The sequence below is a fragment of the Chiroxiphia lanceolata genome, chromosome 3 (assembly GCF_009829145.1).
Source record: "Chiroxiphia lanceolata isolate bChiLan1 chromosome 3, bChiLan1.pri, whole genome shotgun sequence".
In the NCBI taxonomy this organism is placed as follows: Eukaryota; Metazoa; Chordata; class Aves; order Passeriformes; family Pipridae; genus Chiroxiphia; species Chiroxiphia lanceolata.
The window spans coordinates 5825017-5848914 of NC_045639.1; the positions used below are offsets into that span (position 1 = coordinate 5825017).

A 23898-nucleotide genomic window follows, 5' to 3' on the forward strand; every position below is an offset into this window, starting at 1 on the left:
GGAGCAGAACCTATCCCAGTTAAATGGCTCTGGAGACACCAGTTAAAATCCTTTGATCAGCTCTCCCCAGCACACAGCTGGTTCAGCTTTATCTTCCTTGGTAGTGCAGCCCTTGGTAGTGCAGCCTAGGCAATGCTGGAGCTTGTCCAGAAACCTGGGCTGGGAGCTGGCAAGACCCCAAAGACCTCCTCTGCTCTGCTCCTCTTCCTCGTGAGCTAACTTTTATACATAGTTTTTATACATATATGTATATATAAAAACATGTAGATTCTATATATATATAGTCAGCCTGGGAGGTGACAGCACAAGGAGAGAGGACATCAACACCCAGCAGCACCAGGAGCTGGGCACTCTTCCTCCCTTGTTGGAAGATGGTGGTGTGCCCCAGTGCTGCAGCTTTGTCTGGGTCTGGCTTATCTGGTGGCTTCTTTGCTCTGGAGTTAATCTGAAATTTATCAGCAAAATGCAGTGCTTGGCAACTAAACACATCCCTGAGACATGCAGCGAGGTCTGTTTAACTCAGACAGGTAAGCACATGTCTGTGTGCTTCGAAGCAGGTAACTGAGTGTGCAACTGCAGGAGGGAGAGGAGAGACTGCAGCTCCAAACATCAGGACTTTGGTGCCAAGCAGCTGTGAGCACGTGTTTGAGCCGGAACGTGCAGATGAAGAGTAATGTAACCTGTCATCCCGTGTCTGTAAGTCCCTGTGAGCGAAGAGGGCTGAGGATGGGGTAGGACTGATTCTCAAGTGGGGTGTGCAGTGTCCTGCATCACTGGCTGGAGTGGAGCAGCTTCCGCTGGGTGTGCTGCTGGGTGGTGGTGACTGCTTCGGTTTAATTCGGTGTTGAGATCAGTATTAAATCAGAGCCTGGAGCTCTTTGGAGGACATTAGGTAGCCATGGCTGAAAAAACTGGACTGGAAAAGCAGGAGAGATCTAAGAAGCCCCAAAAAAGCAAAATAAGTGTTACTGAGTGGAGCCCCTAATTTGGGCAGCCCCTGGCTGCCTCTCAATCAGAAATGTATGTGCAGAAAAACCATAGAATCGTAGGAGGGCTTGGCTTGGAAGCCAAGCTTAAAGATCACCTAGTTCCAGAACTTCATCTTTTAACTCCTGTATGTTCTGGGATTAGACCCAGAACATGTTTGCATTCAGGTTGCAAAATAACCTCCTCTAAACTGAAGGAAAAGGCTTGTCCCCACCACTTGCCCATCTAAACTACCCCCCTTGCAAAAAGGGCCTTTTACCTTCCACCTGCAAATAGGATGGAAAATTGCAGTGGTTATCTACAGTGTGTTTAAGTTCACTTCAGACAACAATTATTTTGTTGGCTTCCCAAGTCCCAATTAAACGATCATTTACACACTGTAATTTAAAGCGTGTGCTCTGCTGGCAAAATCCATAAGAGCTATAAAGCCTGTGTGTGTGTACAGTCATTATTGTTGCTGTTTAGTTTCTTATCTATTTTAATAGCTAAAATATTAAAATGGGAAAAGCAAAGTACTGATTATCCACAGATACGCCTAATTTCACATTGTGAAGGTATCTGCTAGAATAATGTGTATATAATATAGGGAAATGAGTGTTCATGGGAGACTAAAGCTGGAACACAGCAGCGATTCCAGAAATAATTGTTTCTTCAGGGGGAAAATAATAACAAAAAATAACCAAATTCGCCCTAGAGCTTCAAATAAAGGCTTTTTCTATGCTTTTAAAAATAAATGCTAGCAATGCATTTTAATTTCCCACGTGGCTACATACACTGCCTCTATGAGAAATCCCTTATTTATGAAGCTTCTGGATAAACCCGGGTGCTGGTCCTGGAAATGATTGATTCCTGTCGATTGTTTCTTCAGCGGCTCGAAAATGAAAAGTTTTGGGGGGTTGTGGTGTATTTTTGTGTTTTGTTTGGGTTTTTTTGAACCTGGCTTCCCTGTGAGCAGCAGGATGGGAACAGCTCACGCAAGGAAGGATGTACGGCATTAATCTCTTCTTGTGCAATTGGGTTTATTTGAGAAAAAACCCTAATAAATGTGAGGGGAAAGGGTGGTTCATCCCTCTAGCTGCCTGTTGCTGGCCCTGGGATGAAACAGGTTTATTTTATTTTTATGTCTTTTTTTTTTTTTGTCCTTAGAGGTTGTGATTAACAGTGGATGAACGAACGCAAAGCTTTACAACGACTAAATGTATTTTCCCCTGCAACTTTTAATCAAAAAAAGCTGCTGTCCAAAGGGAAGTGGGAACTCTCATCCTCACAGATATTGGTGCGTGCACAAAAAAAAATCAATAACTTTTTTTTTTTCTTTTTTAGAGGGTGAATCCTCAGACAGGCTGGTTGCTATAAGCCATGAATATGCTTCACTTCTGGGCGTTAACGGGATTTCTAATTTTTAAAAAAGGGGATTTCTAATAAAAATAAAGGAATAAGTTGGGAAGCAAACTAACACCACCTAATTTCGGAGATGAAATCCTAAGGCTCCACAGCACGAATATGCTTCAACTTCAGGCACTAACGGGGTTCCTAATTTTAAAAATGGAAAGATTTTTAATTTTTTTAAAAAGGTATTGTTAGTTCGCCTCCCAACTTATGCCGGGGGTGGAACCCTCAGTCTTTGCTGCCGCCGGTGCCCTGGGGGTCGGGGCGGGGAGCGCTGTGAGGGCAGGCCCTGACCGGCCTCTCGCGGGGCGAGGCCGCCGGTTCCCCGTCGTTCGGCGGGGCCTGATTTTTGAGGGGGAAAACCCTCCGAACACACACGAACCCGGAGGAGGGGGGGAAGAGAAGGCGGGCAGGGGGGCTGAGGGAAGAGGCGGCAGTGAGGGGAGGGAGGGGCCGTGCGCGTGCGCGCCTGCGGGGCGGGGCCGCGCGCGCGCCGCCGGTGCGAGGAGGGGCCGCGCGCGCCGCCCCGGGAGCGCCCTCAGGTCAGTGCGGGGCGGGGGTGGGAGCGGGGCCGTGAGGGGCGACCCCGCGGGGGCCGGGGACGGACGAGCCGCGGCGGGGCGGCGGCGACTCCGACTCCGACTCCGGGGATGTGGCGGTGGCAGCCTCCGCTGCCGGGCTGTGGCGGCGGCGGGGGATGGACCTCAGCGCTCCGCGGAGGCGCCTCCGCGAGGGGACGGGGCGGGGCGGAGCGGCCGCACCTGAGCGGCGGCACGACCGCGGAGCTGGCGGTGAGGGCAGCGGAGCCGCCCGGCTGTGCCCGCACAACGAGCCCCCGGGCACGGCCTTTGCCTGGGCAGAGTCGCGGTTCGTGTCCGCAGCCGGGGCTTGGGGCCCCTCGGTCGCCCTTTGTGCAGCAGCGGGGCGGGTTCGGGAGCAGCTCCGGCCCCGGAACCCGGCTGTGCACCAGGACGCGTTCCGTGGTGCCAAGCCAGAAGTTGGGCTTTGGGGTTTTTCTCCTGCTTGAAATAAAGCTGCTTTTATAGAAGGAGTATTGTAAGTATTAATCCAGTAGACTTCCCAGAGGCACAATCAACAGTTGCACCTGGTTTGACATAAATGCCACCTCCTGTTCCACACCTCCTCTTCCCCGAAGTTGGCTGAACTTCCTTACCTACCTGTGTTTGAAGGCTGAGTGGTTTCACTTAATGGCCCACACCTTTACATTTTGCTATTTTCCTGATTGTTTTGAGAAAGCCACCTGTGAACCTCGAGGTTTATAAGTTCATTTCCCTATGGTGTTCCCTAGGCGATGATGCCTTTTAAAACAGGAGGGAGCAGTGGGTTGTTCTCACCTGAAGTGAGAAAAAGTTTGAATTGAAGTTAAGATACTTGAGTGTTCCTGAAATGTGGTTGCTAACATGCCTAATTAAAACAACAGAGTGACTGTGTCTCATCCAAGAAGTGCCAGTGCAGGTTCTCTGCGTTGTTGTTAGTGCTCACTGTGCTTTGTTTTCAGCATGTGATCTGTCAAACTTTAATCTGTGTCTTGGGCTTTTTCATTGGTGTTTTGTAGAGAGAGGTGATGTTGGGTCATAGGTATCCAATACTGCATGTCGTGTTACTTTAACTTTTACGCCAGAGTTAGGCTCAAAATAGTTTTTATTTTGGTGGCAGAGAACTGGTCTCACCCTTTGCAACAGAAAGTATGTGCAGTGTGCCCCAATGCACAATATCTGGGGTTTACTATGGGATTTAATGTTGCAAATCAAATCTTTTAGGGCCTTCATTTGAAGTAAGTTCTGTAGGATTGCCAAAGTTAAATGTAGACTTCAGTACTTTTTTTCTCCTTTTAAATCCCCAACAGTAAGTACACTGCAGCTGACTGCACAATAAATTCCCTTGTGTTTCCCTGCCAGTGATCCTCAGCTCTGCCCTGGAGGAAACACCTTTCAGAAGAAATATGGAATGCCTTTAGCTTGCCCTTCAAGGCTGAGGAAAAAAAAGGTGCAAGTTGCAACAGTAATTTTTATGACTCGGGCTTGTTAGAGCTTTTGAGCAGTTTTTTTTTCCCTAAAGTTACCAAACCTGTTCACATCACTATGTAAACAAGCGATAAGGAAGTTTGTGTCTCCAAGAGCTGATAGATGAGGCAAAAGAAGGATATAGGAGGTGGGAATCTCATAAGGAAAAGGTTAAAAGCTTTTTGTGCTGGAAGTTGTTATCAGCTGTGTTTTCTGCCATTTTTTTGTGTTCCAATCCCATGCCTTGGTTACAAAACCACTTCACGTCAGAAGACTGAGGTGGGAAGGTTAAGGAAGACATCACTTCATTTGAATTTGCAAACTTCTTGTTTTTTAGGCCTGGCTCATCTGTTTTGTGATCCTGCTGCCATTTCTGAGTTTGATAACTTGGCAAGCTGCAGGGGGAGAAAACCAAGTGAATCCATGTCTGGAAAGCGTTGGCATTTTAAAGTACTGGGGAACTGGTTGGTGATCTCTGAATGTCTGCTGGCTGTGCAGGTGCAGAATCACAAAAAAAACAGATTTGGAAGGTGTCTGGAGACATCACCTCATCCAGCCCTGTTGCCTGTAGCCTGAGATTACCTGATATCCCCAATAAATATTTCACCAGAGGATCACGTACCACTTCAATACAGGGCTGAATGACTTGTTGATAACATCCTCCTGTGAGAGGATATTTAGGTACCAGGTTACACTCTGTATCCACCCTAGCTACAGTTTCTCCTGCTCACATACAAAGCAGTTTAAAGGAGTAATTTTCTTTACAAAACTGCGTTCTCTGGAATTAAAGCTTTGCTTGGTTGCAAGACTTTTCAGAGAGTATGGAAAGAAAGCAGCTCTTCAGGCAGGTGGCATGTTTGCTTGTCTGATAGGTGTGAGGTGTTTTATGTAGGCTTACGATGGTTGGTGCAACAAAATCCCTTTAAAATCTAATCCATAAATATGCCACGTGTTCCTTAATGGGGTGTCACCTTGGCCGCTAAGTGGGGGAGGAAAGCGGAGGCCACTCTTTAGCTCTGGGGAGGAGCTGAAGCTGCCTGTGTGTTATTTACAAACAGATAAGAGTGCAGTGGCTTAGGCTCTCCCTTTGTTGCAGTGTTTTCCCTTCCTTTGGAGTCCTCAGCACACAGCTCAAGTTGCAGATGAAAGAAATCCCTGCCCTGTCGGACAGCTTGCTCAGCTTCTGTCGAGGAATGTAGCTCAAAGGAATTACTATGTGATGTTAGAGTAAGGTAATGCACTTAAAAGTGTGCCAGGGTGCCCTGGCTTCCTTAGGGCTCTTTGCCTTTTCCTTGAGTGATACACTGCCATCAGACCAAGGTGATAATACAAGAAAAAGTAAAGGTTTTCACACTATATAAAATTTTATAATACGCAAAAGTGATGTGTAGGTATGTTTATCTTGCATAGTCCCTTAATTTTGCTGTTCTGATTCCTTGCTCCTTCCTTAGTTGTTTTCTCTTTCTCTGTTGAAGTTCTGACATCTCTGAAACAGAATTGTTGTGAAGAAAACCTGGCATTTAAGATGTCCTAATATTGCTAGGCAAATACATCCTAATGCTTAAAAATATAGTCTGAAACCAGAATTTGAGGCATATATATATATATGTTTGTCTTGAAAATTCATGATGGCAAAGTAGCTACCATTCACTTGTAAAGAGGAGGAGAAAGTGATGGAAATACTAAAGCATAACTGATTGGTAACAAAGGGAAGTGTGACTGAATTGTTTGCAGCAGAGGAAAGTAAATCTGATTTTGTAAAACAGTCGATAAGATAAGAATTTGGCAACATCTTTATCCCCCTGTGGATTCAGTCTGAGGCTGTGTGTGCTGTGTGTCTGGAAATAAAGTAACAAGATCCACAGCTTTTAATGTGTGGCAGAGGGAAAATAATTCAGTACAGTGCAGTTTAATGGATGCCTTGTTTGGTTCCATTCCTTGAACTATTTGGATGCAGCTCAGTTTAGCAGCAATCAGTCTCTCATATCTAAAAGTTTGGGTTATTAAACAATTGTAAAAGCACTTGCAAGAGTTGTTACTTGTTGGTTTTAATTGTCACTTTTGAGAAGTGAGAGCTTCTGCGTTTGAGAAGGCATTTCATATCCAGTGCTTGGTTTGCCCATGGACTGACCTGTTCCTCTTTCACTAACTGGCATAACCTTCCTCTTTTGTCATTTAAAATGCAGTAGGGACAAGAAGTTGTACCAGAATTTTCCAATTTGACACACTGAATGGTTCAAGTACGGTGTTCTTGTGGCTGTACACACACAGGTTGCTGATCTGCTTTGGGTTTTTAACCCACATGTTCCCTAAAATTCACTAGATGTAAAACTACCAACTGACATGCTGTAGCTTTCCCATGACAGACATGTACATTACAACACCTAACCAAGCTTTCCCAAAGTCCCCTCTGTTTTTCTTGCCCTTGTTGAAGGTGCTGGTAGCATGGCAGTCCCAGGAGACTGAACTGAGGCCACAGAGCACGGGTGTGTGTTGTAGCAATGTCCTCTCCCCCTCTTCTGTCCCACTAGGTACTTCAGCACTAGTTTGATATGGTGAGTGTAGCTTATCTGCTCATGAAAAATGTAGTTCTTGAATTATACACCAACATAATCAACTGGAATACGGTTCCCCTGTGGGTCCTCACGGGTGGTTGTTCTTCTAGTGCCATCAGTTCTCACAAGTGAGGACTCTCTCAGTAAGGGTCTGTGTTGCCTTTGCATTTTGCAGTATTACTGGGGACAAAAACATTTGGGAACTGCTGATGTAAAGGAGCAGGACCAGTCACCTTACAACCTTCCCTTTATAGAGCCTGTCTTAATTTAACTATTCAGTTTGAAAATAATAGTTTCTGAGCCAAGTTAAAATTAGTATTAGGATTTGCCTTTATAGTCGAGATTGTCTGCAAGATAGGAAGATCTGTCTGCAGTCATAAGATCCGACCTCTCCCCTGAAACAGGCAGCATGTGAGTCCTGATTGTAGTGGTGGTTTTCTGAAGTGCACTAAGATCACTGGCTTCTGTCTCACAGGGCACCGAAGGATCATTAAATGCTAATGACTTTTGATTACTGTTGACCTTGGTCAATTTAGAATTAGTGACCTAGAGAGGAAAACCACTGTATCTCATTACCAATTTCCTGAGCTATCTGATCTTTCCTTTGTAAGTCAGTTTTGGTAAGAGGCAGAGTAGAATTAAAGTTGACCTTTGTCTTAGAAAAAGAGTTGAGTGCTTTCAGGTTTGCAATATCATGTTTAGAAATAAATAAATAAATAAATAAATGGCAGCCACTAGAAAAGAACTTATTTTTTTGACCCCACAGACTGTCAAAAGCAAAGCTCTACGTGGGCAAGCTCAAGTAGTAGTGATGGGGAACAAATGCATAATTTGTCTCTTTTAAATTAGTAGAGAAACAGTTTATCTCCTGTAACCTTGGATTGAATTCTCGTTTTGTGGTTGCAGGTTTTCTCATCTCAGAGTTCATTTATAATTCTGGTTTTTCACTTTGAACTATCAAGAAGCAAATTAATGCTCATAGAATGCATTGCAAATTCTGCTCTGGGATATTTTCTACCTGCAGCTCCCTAACTATGATATTGAGGAATATGTCTTAGCAGGCTTGTAAAATCATATATTTCATGTTGTAATGAAGCATTTGACATGATTTCTTTTCATATGCCCAGAAGAGAACGTCTGTGGGATAATTCACTGTAACGGGATCAAATACGTTGTTCACTGTAGGTTGTTTAAACATAAGCCTTTCTTTTCACAGTTGTGGTTCCTATGGACTGTCATTCATGCAGCAGGCATGGTATTGAAATCAGAATGAAAATGCAACAGAATTTTAAACATATTTTTTCTTTCTCACTTCTGATACCTCAGCTATATTTATTTTGGTCCATCAGGGAACAAAACCTTTAACTTTTAAAAGAAAAAATAAACAGCGTAGGGAAGGTGTTACATTGTGTTTGGGCTGTAAGGGTAAAGTTATTGAACCTCTCACTGGGAGACTTTAGACAGCTAAGCAAGAAAGTTACAGGAAAAAAATGAGTGGGAGACGTTGCACTTGGGGTAGGAATTGGTTCATGGAAAGCGACTTGAAGTCCACACAAGGAAAGTGGATGTTTATGCAAGTAAACCCAGGGCTAACTGTTGCTTTTAAACATATTTTGTTCTGATTGCTTTGTCTCAAAAAGGATAGTCCTTTAAAAAAAACCAAAACAACAAAACCCAAACAAAATGAAAAAGATTGCAGGTACAAAAAGGGCGTATTGAAAAGATTAAGGCTGCTTTGGTAGAGAGACTAAAATCAAATGCCATGCATAGGATGTGTGCTAACAAATGCTACAAGAGTGAAAAAGGCTTCTGAATACTCATTCTTTAGTTTTCTGTTTTAGTTAAGTTTGTGGTTACCTGTTGACTGCTCTGCTCAGGACTTTCTGCTTTTGTTTCCTTTAAAGCATTAAGAGCATTCAGGGAAAAAAATGTGAAAACTATTTTAGTGGATAATATTATGCAAAGTGTTTAAATCCTCACACACACTAAGCAGTTAAGACTATTTGGTAACAAGTATGTTGCAGGTGTAGCATGAGTTTTATAGCAAAATACAAGTTAGCTATTGTGGACTTTGGTTTAAAGCTTCTAGTCTTGGTTCAAGATGCAATTCTATGATACTATTCTGCTCCTTCCCAGCTCTTGGCTATTCTGGGAAGTAAATGCTATTTATTTTTTTTTTAAGCCTGTATTCTGGTTTCTCTGAGAGTCTTTACAATTTTGCCCATCTTTCATCCTGCTTTTAGGTTTTTTTAACAGTTTGGGGTTTTCTTTTTTGCCATAGAAGACATTACTGAGTAAGACTTCATTGCCAGCTCTTCCATGCAGGAGATAGAAGTGGATGGAATTTTGGTTACTTCCAGTGCTGCCAATCAGAAATTTAGGAGAGAGGAGATTGGGAGATTTTGTAAACTGTAACACATTTTTTACTTGAGGAAATCAAGAGTAGAACTATCAGTCCCTTTTCCAAATGAGTGTTTTTACAAACAAAAGGGTTGAAATGGTGATTGGGAAGGATCCTCCCACGGGACTAAATAATTCATAGATAGATAAACAGAACCAGGCTCCACAGCTGTGTGGGATGGGTCTAATGAGGTTTTTGTTTGTTTATTTGTTTTTTGAACATGTATATTCCATTTTTAAATGAGTGCTTAAAGTCAACTGAAATTGAATGAAAACTAGCAGTGGACAGACAGAAAGATTTGTTAAACTGTAATGTGTGTTTATTTTGGTTAATCAAAATGTATCATCTGAAATTTGTTTCCTTATAAGGGGAAATTCAGAATTTAAACAAAGAATGTTAATCATGCATAGGCATAATAACTGCCAAGGGAGACACTTGGCAACTTTACAAAAAAGAAATATATGCATTTTCTCATTGCTTACTTGGAATTCTTTCCTTTATTCACGATGTGGTTGTAACAGACACTTGGGAATTTTGATGAAAGCTTGTTTTTTATAGAATTGTCCAGTTCATGTTATTACATGAGGAACAAGCCTGTAAATGAGAGATACAGAAAAACACAACTTATTGGAAGAATTAAAAAAAAAAAAAATAGAAACACGAGCGGTATCCTTGCTATTGCAGGAGGAGAGACTGATGTAGCTTGAGGAAGGATACTCCCATCAGCCCTGGAAATTAAATTGATTTCTTGATTGGAAGTTACCTTTAGAAAGGCATAATTATAGTTGTACCATGCTATTAAAAGTTGTACCGAGACCTGGGCTTAAATATGACTGCTGTACCAGCCCTCACAATGGTGTCAAGGTGTATTATGTTCTTAAGGGATAAATGAAACTGGGACTGGAGGTGTATTGCAAACACTTGGATTTGAACAGCAAAATTGCTGCTTCAGTTGTTCACAGTATTTCATCAGGAGCTGATTTCCAAGGGCTTGTAACCTGCTCCTAATAATTTTAAAGGGGCATGTACTTGATGTGTTGTATCTCAGCCTTGGAATATAGTCCTTTGCTTAATTCTTCACCTCCGGTATTTCGAATTCCCATTAGGCCAGTGTTAAGATTTAAGCATGGAATTTTCTACACCCTCTAAGTTAAAATATTTCTGGTTTCGCTACTTTGCTTATAAAATAAAAATTAATGTGCCTTTGAAGAGCTGTATTTCCCTTTTTCTCAGTTGTATATATCAAGTTTAGATCTGTTAATATATAATTAATGAAGAAAAATGAGACTTGCTGAAGAAGATTACGAGCACATGGTAATAAGCTTTCAGAAATGGATAGATCTTTGGGTCAGAGAAGGTCAATTTTCTTGATCCTCTTGCTGGAGACAGACTGATCTAAACTGGAGATTTTGACTAGTCTTTCAACAGGCAGTAGTTCATAGGTTGCTTTTACTGACTGCCAGCATATTGATTTCTAAATTCATTAACAGTATGTGCATAGTAGAACAAGAAAACTATGTTACAGGCAAATAAATGGAAGTTGCTGCCAAAACAGAAAGAATAGTGAGTGCAAATAGCAGTGATCCTTTGGGGTTTGTTTTTCCCATTTCACGTGCATCTAATGGCTGGTTCATGAGACTCGGTTTCTGAGCTGATGAAGTGCAGTGGAAGGTGGTATGAAGCCTGTAAGAGGTTTGCAGTTTTTCACAGGAACTTCTAGAGCCTGTTGTGGAATCAGTGCTATTTTCCAGTTTTTGCTGGGTGGCTTAAGAGCAGGCAAAGGTGGCAGTTTGGCTTGCTATTTACTGGAGTGGATTTTTATCCTGTCATGCAGATACTTCTTGTCTGCTGGGGTCTGTCTGACTTCTGAGTTCAGGTAGAACGCGCTTCAGCTGCAGCTTCTCCCTCCCTTCCTTTCCCAGAAAGCAGAACAAGCTGAATGTGTGGTGTTACAGAACTCAAGGTGTGCTGGACTCCTGTGGATTTCACATTTATGATCCATCTTTTCCAGACGGAGTTAACTAGTCAGTCCATCTGTCATTCTCTTCCTTCCTCTTCTGTAGCCTCCCAGTGACCTTATCTGGTGTGTGTGTGTATAATCTTTGGATTTGTACTGGTCAATTGGCTTGAAGAAATGTGCAGAGACCTTGATTTTTATATACTTTGGGAGCCTATAAAATGGATTTGTGGAATGACAATCAAATCTCCCAGTCCCTGCTAGCTTTCGCCTTCTGCCAACTGCAGTGCTGAGAACCAGATTTGCTGAAGAGTCTGGGTTTTTTTCTGTTTAAGACTCCTTCCTTTTGAAATGTTTGTCCTGTGCAGTGGCAAAAGGGTTATTTTTGTAACTAGAAGGGCTGGAAATTTACATAAGGAGACGAGAAAAGCTCAACAACTTCAAATTCTGTGCTGAGAATACCTGCTGTGTCCCTGTTATAAACTCAGCTGTGAGCAGTTATAAACATCCCATATGTGGGATGAGTTTCTTCTCCTTTACCCCTTCTTTTCCCTCTCTACAGTTCAATATGGTTTAGGTTGTTATTTTCCCTTTCAAATCAATCTGTTGCAGATAAAAAAGAAGGAGAAATAGGGAAGGAAAAAGAAAAGCTTGCTAGAAATAATTTCTTTGGGAATTACATAACCTGCCTCTCAATGTATTTAGGAACATATCTCTGCCTTTCAGCTACACCAGGCATAACTCACCATCTTCCTTTAAAGTAGCAGTCAAGCAGACTTAGCAGTAAGATGCTGGATTGTGGAATGTAGCAGCTGAGGCAGGGATGTGTCTCCTTCTGTTCCCCCCTTCCGTGAGCAGTGACTTCAGCCAGAGAGGACAGATGTGTGTCTGGGAATGGCACCATGTCCAACCACTGCAGCAAAGGCTCCAGATGGCCAACAGCCAGGGTGTTCTGTTAGTCCTTCCCGTGGAGACATGGTAATCTTTGGAATACCTGCAACAGTGTCAGACAGTTAAAGACATTCTGAGTGTGCCTTACAAAGCCACAGCTGTGGTTCAAGCAGTTGTGGTGGCATTTCAATAAATACCCTCAGTTTTAAGTCAGTGGCAGATTTCTCTCGGGGATTTCAGCGAGATTTCTCCACCAACCTTTGATCACTTTAATTTCACTGTTGTACTCTAGTCCAGCAAAACTAATTAAGGCAAAATGTGGCTAAATTTGCTTTGAAAGCAAAGAGGATTTTTTTCTTTAAAACTTGAAAATAATTATGAAGTCGTATTTTAATTATCTCCCCCTCAATATTTTAAGGTGTGATGTGTTGACACCTCATACCTAGTATTTTTTATTTTCCTGTTTTTGTTAAGTGGCTATGCTTACTTGTGATGTTTTTATGCACTTGACCTGCTATTAAAGAAATCTGATCCATATTTAAGTTCTGAGTAAACTAATGACCGAAAATTAGTCTTCTTTCCTATTTAAATGTTTCGCTTGGCATAACTTATATCCTGTATATTCAGAAAGGATTTTTGAGTAAAATCAGAGTATGTTTTTATCTCAAGGAGTGATTTCTGCCCAAGACTCTAAATCATTCAGACTTTTTCATTTAATGCCTTGAAATATTGATTAAATATATTCACTCTGGTTTGCTTTAATCTGATTGCACATCTACAAGTTTTCTTCTGATGTGGTGCAGCCAGTGTCGGCTGTAAGCTGGTTTAATTAGCACTGCTCAGTGATTTGGGACCCCTGTCAAAGGCTGTTACGTTATCTGGAAACACAAGGAGTTAAAGCTGAAGCTGTGACCTCATCTCTATTCATGTTACACTGGAGCAGAAGCTGCGCTGAAGGGGGCTGTTTAACTGCGTCGCTGTCTTTGCCGCTGCTGCTTGATCGCTTTAATTTGGTTCTGAAATCTGTAGCGTGCTTTGCTGAACTCTTACAGACGGGATTAGTGGGAATACCAGAGGCAAACCGAGCCGTGCTTATATCGAATGTCCGTAGAAATAGCTCCCACAGAAAAATTTAGACTCAAACACACCTTTCTACCCGATTCCAACTTTTTTATTGCTCCCCCGTGACAATTCAGGCGGCACCGGGGAGGACTTGCTCTCTTTCTCTCGCATACACACACTCACATACACACTCACATAGACACACGGTCCTGGCTTACGCAACCGTGCCGTGTGTTACTTAATTGCTTATCTGTGCGTAGGAGATGCCGATTCAACTGCTGCGGCTTTAACGTGGGAGCGGCGCACGCCACAATAGGTGTCACTGTGCGCGAATCCAATCGTTTTCCCTGGCTGCAGCCATTGGCTCCATCCGCACGGCTGCGATACCTACTCCGCTCCCATCCTTTCCACGCACAACTCCGGCTCGCCGAGCACACTGGCAGCGCGACCGTGCGCCTCCTCATACCCCCTCCGGAGAGCCTGCTCTCCTCCCGGGGTGTAGCGCTTCCCCGCGATCCTGACCGGGAAATCTGGAGAGAAATAAAGCTGGCGGGAATGATGGGGATGTATTTAACGATTCAAGTACTGGATCAAACTTAAAGTCAGTTTCTTACTCGGTGCACTGGAAAGGTCACCTTGTCTTGCTGGAAAAGAAGCAAACTCTCAGCTCTGCTGCTTTCTGTGTAACAGCTTCCACGTGCATTCCTTAATGTTCCTGGCTAGTTAGGCTGTTGGGCTTTACAGACCGGTATACTCATGGTAGATGAGAAAGGAAAGAACATGAAATGTCTCACCTTCTTCTTGATGCTTCCAGAGACGGTCAAGAACAGGTCCAAGAAGAGCTCTAAGAAAGGAAATAGCAGCAGCAGTAGCAGCAGCAAATTGCCTCCAGTTTGCTATGAAATCATTACCTTGAAAACCAAAAAGAAGAAGAAGATGGCTGCTGATATTTTTCCCCGAAAGAAACCAGCCAACACTAATACTACTGCTGTCCAGCAGTACCATCAGCAAAATCTCAATAACAACAACACTATTCCAGCACCCAATTGGCAAGGACTTTATCCAACCATCAGAGAGAGGTGAGTTCAGGGCAGTTTATTTCTGCTGTTTGAATGGAAGAGTGAAAAGTAGCAAAACGTTCAGAATGCATTTATTTGGTGAAGAAAACACAGTTTTATTTTGTTTGTTTGGTTTTTTTTTTCTCCCTCTGTGTGTGTGAAACAAGCATTTTGGTAATGGAAAGTATTTTAATATCTCTTTTCCAGACAGTGCAGCTGTTTGTCTTGAGTAAATAAATACGTTGCTGGAAGCTGCAGCACCCTTGTAAAGATTTGCTTGTAGACCTTGGTGGGGATTGCTAGTGAAACATTCTCTTGACTTACATTTCCACCGCTTGAAAAGTTCTCAGAAGTTTGGGGGTTTGTTTCATTGCACACCCCCCACACACACTTTAGTGTTTTAGTATTTTCTCTGGTATATTGGTGTCATGATGTATAAAGTAGCTTGAAGCGTGACCTGCTTCTCTTTGCTAACTTTAAGTTGTTAAGACATTAAATTTCTTGGGTATGGGGCAAGCAGAGAGTTACTGGGCACCACGAATTAACCTGCTCCCTCTGTTTGTAGAAATGCAGTGATGTTCAACAATGACTTGATGGCAGATGTTCATTTTGTGGTCGGGCCACCAGGTGGGACCCAGCGGCTGCCAGGACACAAAGTAAGCAACAGCTGCATTATCCATTCGGGCGGGGAGAGCCGGAGGGAGCTCCTACGGTTACGCCAGGACATGGCGTGGGAGGCTCGGCTCTCCTGGGGCATATCTTCTGTGTTTTAGAAGGCTGCATGCAGTGAAATAGTCTGTCCTTTGTACATTTGTTGTGCTAAGGCAGTGAAGTCGGGAGTACTCCTTTGTGCAGTTGGTTAATATTGCTCTTGAGATTTTCTAGAAATAGTTAACTTCTGTGGTGGACAGAAGGATTTTCCAGTAGCTAATGTATCTATGCCCAAGAGAGTAAAATGCAGGGGAAACGTGTAATTTGTTCTTAACTTGGGCTTCATTTCTTACTGAAGTGTGTCTATAGAGCCTGTCAGTGAAGCCCAGTATGCTCAGAGTGGCTCTCCCACACTGTTTTTGTTGGCAGTGCTTTCAATTTAAAGCATGAAATAAGATTTCCCTTTCTCAACAGTACGTCCTGGCTGTTGGGAGCTCAGTATTCCATGCAATGTTTTACGGAGAGCTTGCTGAGGACAAAGATGAGATCCGTATCCCAGATGTTGAGCCTGCTGCTTTCCTCGCAATGCTGAAGTAAGCACCACTCATCTGCTGGATGTTTTTTCCTTCCTGATGTATACACACACGGCTGATGTCAGAGCTGAAGTATTAGACTTGCATGTAGACAGAAAGAAAGCAGTCTCTTAAAATATCCCTCTTTTTTTGTTGTTTTAAACTTTCACCTCATTTTGCTCTCCCCTCTTCTTTCAGGCACACACATATCAGCCTAATGTAGGCAGTTGTAAATAATGACTTTGACAGGGGATCTTTGGGCACATTGTGTACTGTAATGCCTATCGATCTGATTTGTCACTACACGTTACACAAAGGAATGGAGTTACTAAAAAGATTTGTCAGCTGTAACAAAAAACCCCAAACCAACTGTTCTACTTTGCAGGCATAGTGAAAAGTTAAAAACACGCACACAAAAAACCCCCCGAGCCCAGTAAATTGCTGGGTTTGTATGTTGACATTGTTCCAGCTCTTTTATAAACTTGCTGTATGCAGGTCTTGTCTTTGAAAAACCATCTCAAGTTATTGAATATAGCCTCTGAAAATTAAATTTCTCCTCATATATCATTGTGATGTATTTGGAAAGTGATAAAAAGGCTGTTTGTGTGAATAGGGGTTTTTATCTACCAAGGAGAACCAGTCAGTTTACATGATCATTATTTTTCTTCTTGCAAACTGCATAAGAAATGCTGTCTTTTCCTAAATGGGCATAATGAAGCAGATTCCCTGCTGAATTGTCCTTGAATGTATCTATAGACTCTGATTATCAAAGAGAAATGACCTATCACAGAAATGCTATGGCTTTGAGGTTTTTTCCCCCTCAGAAAATACATCAGTATCTGATAGTGATCCTTTTAATATGCTGCAGATTTTCTTGCATGTAATGGTATAATCACTAGCTAGAAATTTATTGTATTTCGCAGATTGTTTTGACTAGCTTGTGATTACAGAATGGTTTCTTTTTTTTCTTTTGCATTTCAGTGGCACTGTAGATCAACATTCAAAGTTGCATATAGAGTTTTTATAGGTTATCATGAACATCAGAAATGTTCTTTGCAAATATCAGTCCCTGCCAGGAAAAGCTACGCAGATGTTCTGTAGACCTGGAATATCAAGTTAAAATATGACATTATGCAGGGAGATGGATCCTTGCTTTGGGTCTTTCTGGCTTTGTGACAGAGCTCAGAATTGTGCTTTACTTTCATGCTGAATTTTACAAATCACAAATACAAGATACTTGGGTTCCCCCAACCCCCTTTCTGTTTGAAAAGCAAATCTATTTCACTGTGGCTAAATGTGATTTGCCATATAAAAACTGAATGCTCCCTGAATTTATCATTAAGAAATGTGTTCAGAGAGCAAACCTGATAGGAGAGTATCAGTACTGACATCTAGGTCTTGGTATGTTATTTAGCCCATGGCAATTTAGGAAACTGTCTATGAGAGCAGGACCAGAACCAATGGATTCTCCACCTTCTCAGCTTTTATTTAAAAAGCTAAAAGTCTAGAAAAAGTTCATGGTCTGCGTGGATGCTGAGGTAACCTTGCTAGTCCTGCCTTCCCCTGATGCAGTGTGCCTGAACCTGCAGAGCTTCTGTGCCTGTGGATTCTGGGATATCTGCAGCCCTGATGGTGCAGGAAAGGCAAAGGGACGTTGCTCAGCAGTGCAGCATTCCCCTCATCCCAGGATCCAGTGCATGTGGAGCTTGTGGGAAGCCACAGTCCCCCTCACTCCTCTGGGAAATCATCCCACGGTATTGCTTGCTTGCAACTGCTGTGAGCATTGAATGGCAGAAGGCTCACGATGCTGTTGCTGCAGAAGGAGAAGACTTTTTACCTACCCCAAAGCAGCTCTCTCCTTCATACGCTTTTTTCGGCATCATAAACCTTGTCAGAAAATACATTGACTTTGTTTTTGTGGATTTTTTGGTTTTGATGTCTTGTTGGTTTTGGTTTGGTTGTTTTTTTTTTCCCTAGACAATGAATTCTTACAGCATAAATATTTTTTGTGTTTTACTATATAGTGGGCATTCTGACAACAAACATCAGATGAGGTTTTGCCAGATGTACCATAGAAAATAGTGCCTCGACTTGTAGATGTTAATTATTCTCCCAGTAAAATTACCTTGGCTCTTCTCTACAGTTTTAAAAATAGGATTAAACTCATAGTCTAAAATACATAGTCTCGCTGACACACTGAATTGGTGTCTTTAATGTGTTATATCTTATCCTAATCTTGACTGTTGAAGTTAGAACCATGATCTCATCCCAGGATGAATTTGTTGCTAAACCGTCAAATCCTGTGGCCCAGCAGAATCCTCAGTTTAAGAACAGGGTGAACCTGGAATATCAGCAATTGCAGACCAGAGTGGAGGTGTGTTGGCAGAGTGGGAAGTGTGGGATAGTGCTGACAGCCGATCTGTGCTGTGTCTGCTGAAAAGCAGTGATATTAGTTCTTCGCTTTCATGAATATTAAACTTGCAAGTTTTGTACTATTTCGATTTAAAACAGATGTCATCATTCTCTCTGTACTAGCAGGCAAAGAGAAGGAGTAGAAGGAAGGGAAGAGTTGGAGAGCATTGAGGAGAATCATAAAAACAAATTAATTGAAACACAGGAATTTTTTGGCCAGTAAAGGAGCTGAGGCTGTAACCAGTGATACATAGAAGTGTTCTTTGTTGTTACCAATAAGCTGAAACCAAGTAGTAAAGATTAAAAACAGGTTTGGCTCTGTGTAAGTATTCTTTTTGATTGTAACCCCTTAGATTTTATATTGCTGGAGCAGTATCTCCTCTGTGCATGTTTCCTAAATGGGGCTTGGAGGATACTATCTCACACCTGCAAAAATACAAATAGTTATTTACAACTGTAACCAGATCAGTGTAGATACTAATTCTACCTTATAGGCACATCTGTTCTGCAAAAATTTCATTGTGTAGGGAAACCTACTAACTAGGAAATTTTAATTAGTACAAGGTCACATACAACTTCAGCTCTTCTGGAGGAAGACGCTTTTATCAGCCATAACCATCAAGACTTGCTTATCCCTGTGAAGAGTAAAATTGCATTTGGCATGATTTTAGCACATTGTATTCACCAGCTGCAAATGGGGCCCTGAAGCATGAGATACTGAAAAGAACAAACTGTACAATGCTTCATTTCTCTGAGCAATGAATCCCGGCAGTTTAGTCGCATAAATAGCATTTCACCTTCATCTCTTCTACCACACTAGCATAGCAGTAAAGCTTTTTTCCTCCTTGTGCAGTGAGACCGAGAGAAAAGGCTGTGCTAGTGGAGTTATGATGTTGCAAGTATTAAAAGAACTGAAAATTGCAGTTCTGTGCCTCTTCCTATAGACTTTATCACCCTGTTTGAAAAAAAAAAAAAAAGATAAAAAAACCATAATCTAAAAACACCCAACCCACTCTTTATGGAAATGGATAGCACCTGATATGCTGGAATAGGATTTATCTTCTTAGACTACCTAGTTATTGCCTGTAGACTTGTTTTCATTCCTGCATTGTATATACAGCTCAATAAATCATGATTCAGCATTACAGGACATCCAGTCCAAATCCTCTTGGTAACACATGTTCCAGGCTTGTGTTAGCCAAGTAAGGTAGCACTCAAGGAGCTCCCACCAGGGGCAGATGGACTCTCATCAGCCACGGCCTGTATGGAAGCGACACAGAGCTGGAGGGGCCCTGGTTTGTAAATATAGCCATTGTCTCATAGCACATACCCCAGATGGCAGGTTGGATTCACCTGAGATTTAAGCCTGTTCTCTTCCATAGTCTTACATGAGTGCCGAATTTGTTTTGTACTTTCATTCTAGATTTAATCCATATTCCCCAAAACCACTGCTTAGTTTTAATGTGAAGCCATCTAACTATTCTTTGTTTATAATTCTTTACAGATTTGTTGTTGACACATTTTTGCATTAAGCATCAGTGTTACCTCCCTGTGTTTTATTTCAGGTACATTTACTGTGATGAAATCGATCTGGCTGCCGACACCGTCCTGGCCACTCTTTATGCTGCCAAGAAATACATTGTCCCTCATCTCGCCCGCGCCTGTGTCAACTTCCTAGAGACAAGTCTGAGTGCAAAGAATGCGTGTGTGCTGCTTTCCCAGAGCTGCTTATTCGAGGAACCCGACCTGACCCAGCGCTGTTGGGAAGTGATTGATGCCCAAGCCGAGCTAGCTTTGAAGTCTGAGGGGTTCTGTGACATTGATTTTCAGACACTTGAAAGCATCCTCCGAAGGGAGACTCTGAATGCCAAAGAAATCGTTGTTTTCGAGGCGGCCCTGAACTGGGCTGAGGTGGAGTGTCAGCGGCAGGAGCTGACGGCGACCATAGAGAACAAGCGCAAAGTCCTGGGCAAGGCCCTGTACTTGATCCGCATCCCCACCATGGCTCTGGATGACTTCGCCAACGGCGCTGCTCAGTCTGGGATCCTGACCCTCAACGAGACCAACGACATCTTCCTGTGGTACACGGCGGCCAAGAAGCCGGAGCTGCAGTTTGTCAGCAAGCCCCGGAAAGGCCTCGTCCCTCAGCGCTGCCACCGCTTCCAGTCCTGCGCTTACCGCAGCAACCAGTGGCGCTACCGGGGCCGCTGTGACAGCATCCAGTTTGCTGTGGATAAGAGAGTGTTTATCGCCGGCTTTGGGCTCTACGGCTCCAGCTGTGGGTCGGCAGAGTACAGTGCCAAGATTGAACTCAAGCGACAAGGAGTTATCCTGGGCCAGAACTTGAGTAAATACTTCTCGGATGGCTCTAGTAACACTTTCCCCGTGTGGTTTGAATACCCGGTGCAGATTGAGCCCGACACCTTTTACACAGCGAGCGTGATTCTGGATGGTAACGAACTCAGCTATTTTGGACAGGAAGGAATGACAGAAGTGCAGTGTGGGAAGGTGACTGTTCAGTTTCAGTGCTCTTCGGACAGTACAAACGGCACGGGGGTACAGGGAGGGCAAATCCCCGAACTCATCTTTTACGCTTGAATGAGAGTGTGTGGAGACAAAGCATTTTGCTATGAAGAACCTGTCAGGTTCAGGCCTCCTGACACTTAGGTTTTTATCTGCAGATATGTGATCAGTGCAGGGAATATGTAAACACTGTGGGCAAGTTCCTGGCTTGCTGTACTTGTAGCATCGTTGGTGATAAAGTTTAAGTGTAATATTTTAAACTGGAAGCTCTTGGAAACAAGTGAGTTTTAAAGGTTTTTTGTAAGAGGGGTGCCTGTTTGCTGGTGATGCTGACCCTTTCTTTGATGCACCTGTGAATCACCAGAGGACATCCCCCTCTTGTATCTCACTAAACACTGTCTTCATTGATCCCTTTCCTCTTTCTCCATTTCCTGCTTTCTACTTGTAATTCTTTGGGGAGGTAGGGGTAGAAAATGAAGAGCCTTGTTTTATGGCTCTCTCTGTTGTCTGCTCTGCAGACTTTGGAGATTCCAATAAGCCAAGCTGCTTCTGACCATGGGAGCTGAAAGAAGTCCCTCAGTTGTAAGCGGAAAAAGCACAGGTTTAAACCTTCATCCTGTGAGATTCTCCTGCAGCCAGCTGTTTGGGATGGCTACAGGGGAAGATGGAGAGAAGGAAGCATCTTTCAGGAAGCTACACAGCATGCTGACCATGTCCACAGTGCATGGACATGTTTACAGTGAGGAAGGGATGTGGGCTTGGCAAGTAACCCTCGGAGTTCATTTACTAGGAATCCCACCTCGAAGGCAAGGAAGTACTTGCACGTGTTCAAATTGTATATGCAGCTCTTGAAACTCTACTCCCATGACCTAGTTTTTGCTACTTTGATTTGCTCCTTAAATGGCTTTTCTCTGCTAAATAAATGGGAATTAATATCAATCATCTGATGCAGGATAAGTTTTTGTTTGTTTTGGGTGGGTTTTTTTTCTTCTTCCTAAACACGGTAGAGGCAGATTATAGAGAAACAACAGAATGTATCAATCCTGACTTGGACTTTTTTCTGTAATATGAGATTTTTTTTCTTTTTATTACCAGTTGCAATTTAGGCAAAGACAGAAGATTCCCAACTGTGGTCGTATTACACTTAGTTTATATTATCAGATAGCAGTGAGGAGGAAGAAGTCTTCTCTGATGTGTTAATGTTGGATCTCTTGCAACTGCTTATGGCTACACATCAGTTAGAGGATTATGTGGTACAGAACCTTTTCCTTGTCTGAATTTTTTTTCCCCCAAACTTCTTGTTGTATGTCTGTATCATTTCTGGAAAATATTAGGGATACTCCTTGTATCAGGGAAGGAATCCAGTATAAATAAGAATTACAGGTACTGTTTAAACATGAGCAAATCCTTCACCACTGCACTGGGACAGTTGCTCCTCAGAGACACACTACCTGTTGTAAAGCATCTCATTCTTCCTTCACCTCTGAAGTGGGTTCTGTTTGTTGCGTACGTTTTAACGAAATGAGAGGGACCAAACGATTCTTCAGACAGGCTGAAGATAAATGTTATAGTATATCAACGCATTAATGTAGCATAACCCTAAATTCACTTGTCAGTTCTGTAATAAAAATGTTTTTCTCATATGATTTCTTACCAGTTTAATGCTATTACTCTGAGTGTTGCTGGACGGTTGGAATCCTGGCCCCCGGCCATCCTAAAGTGCCAATACATCTTTGCAGTGTCCGAAAAACCATCTGAAGTAAGGAAAACTGGAGCATAGACATCAAACACTTTATGGCCAAAGCCCAGATTTTCTCTCTAGGTAATAAAAGGAGAGCCAGGTAAAAAAACTACCCTGCAGGATTTATGCCTTTCATCCATCATAGCATTTAATGTTTTATATACATACATACATGTGTGTGTAAGCAGAGCTCTCTCTGAAATGTAAATACCCTCAAAATACAGAGAGGAATGTTTTGTTTTTTGTAACAGATGTACATAATCCAGGCTGTTAGTGAAACCTAAACAGAATGCTCCATGGAAAACTCCCAGAGAGAGATTTAAAAAAACCTCCAGTTATTTATATTTAGATCTGCAGCTGAAAATAGACAAGAGTATAAATGGTATGGAGTGGAGGAAGAGTTGCTGAAGAGATCGCAAAAAGGAATCGAAGATTGTGATGAGGTAACGGTCACCTACTTTTAGACAACATCTGAGCAGCAGTTCCATTTATTTAGATCCATTTGAAAGCAGTGAAAGATGCTAATCAGCTGATTAAGTTTTCTTACAGCAAGCGGGTGATGCAGATGTAATTACTCGGAGTGATGATCAGATTGACAAGTTGCTTGTCAATGCAAACTGCATTCTGAGTTGTTTGGGGAAAAAAACCAGGTGCCTCAGCTGGTGGGACAAGTCAGAGAATACTGCACTGGTATAACTAGACTTGCGTCCTCACTTTTAATTTATTTTTTTGGTTTTACTTACCTGTAAACAAAGGTGAGGTATCTGCTACCTTCACTGGCTAGAACAGAAGTTCAGAGATCAGAATACCCTGTAGCTGTAATATGTAGAAAAATGAGCTGTTATTTAATTATTCTTATTTGCTTCTTTTATGAAATCCTTTTGATGAAGTAGGATGAAAGCAACCTCTGGCTTAATTCCTCTGAGTCCATTCCAGGTTTTAGGAGCTGGTGCATGTGAATGTTTCCAGTATGAACGATCAAACAAAAGCACCCCAAAACACCTTTTGATGCTCACAGTGTGACTTGTTTCTGAGCACTGCCTGATGCTAACAAGTACTGGCATGTAAGAAGGTGACCAGCACCAGTCACCTTGGGACATCAGGGCACTTCAACAGGTGTCTAAATGTGAATTTGGTTGGTTTAGGAGTAGCATCCAAGCTTGAATACATTGACTGACATCTTGCAAGCATCAGCCACATCAGCCTGGAATGTAAATGTAGTGTTGATAGAGATCACCTCGTAGATTCTGTCTTAAACTGTACCTGGCCATCTTTGCTACTTGTATCTTTGATTTTCCTGGTGAGAGGAATCTGTGATAAGAGAGTATAATGTAATATACTTTCTGCATATCTGAAATAGTATTTAAGTAAACATTTTAATTTCTACATTCTTATTGCACTGAACTGTTTTGGGGTTTGTTTCTTTTTTGTTGTGATGAACTCGGCTCACTTCAGGTCCCAGCACCCGTTTGTGCTGAAGCAGTGTTTGACCTTAGCAGGCTTACAGCATTATTTATAAAGGACAGATATATATATAAATATATGAAGTACCTCATGTTGAATGTTATTGTACTGTATCTTTAATGTCACAGTGCAGATCTTGTTGGACTCATGAATGTGTATAATCACGTTAAACATACAAATAAAAATGATTCTTAAATGATTGTTTCCTGCA

The 23898-nt window shown here is 42.4% G+C and overlaps 1 protein-coding gene across 5 annotated transcripts; it reads left to right on the plus strand.

Annotated features, from left to right (window-relative positions):
• The first annotated feature begins 539 nt into the window (after positions 1 to 539).
• On the plus strand, positions 540 to 23886 carry BTBD3 (BTB domain containing 3). Of its 5 annotated transcripts, none has more exons than XM_032682962.1 (5): positions 540 to 696; positions 14081 to 14345; positions 14890 to 14980; positions 15450 to 15568; positions 19525 to 23886. In XM_032682962.1, exons 2-5 carry the CDS (start codon positions 14203 to 14205, stop codon positions 20555 to 20557), a joined length of 1386 nt encoding a protein of 461 aa, XP_032538853.1. In that variant the 5' UTR covers positions 540 to 696; positions 14081 to 14202; the 3' UTR covers positions 20558 to 23886. The 5 variants fall into 5 exon arrangements, with proteins under 5 accessions (XP_032538853.1, XP_032538855.1, XP_032538852.1 ...); XM_032682964.1 differs by lacking the exon at positions 540 to 696 and adding an exon at positions 2249 to 2263; XM_032682961.1 differs by lacking the exon at positions 540 to 696 and adding an exon at positions 2858 to 2918.
• Positions 23887 to 23898: the final 12 nt, after the last annotated feature.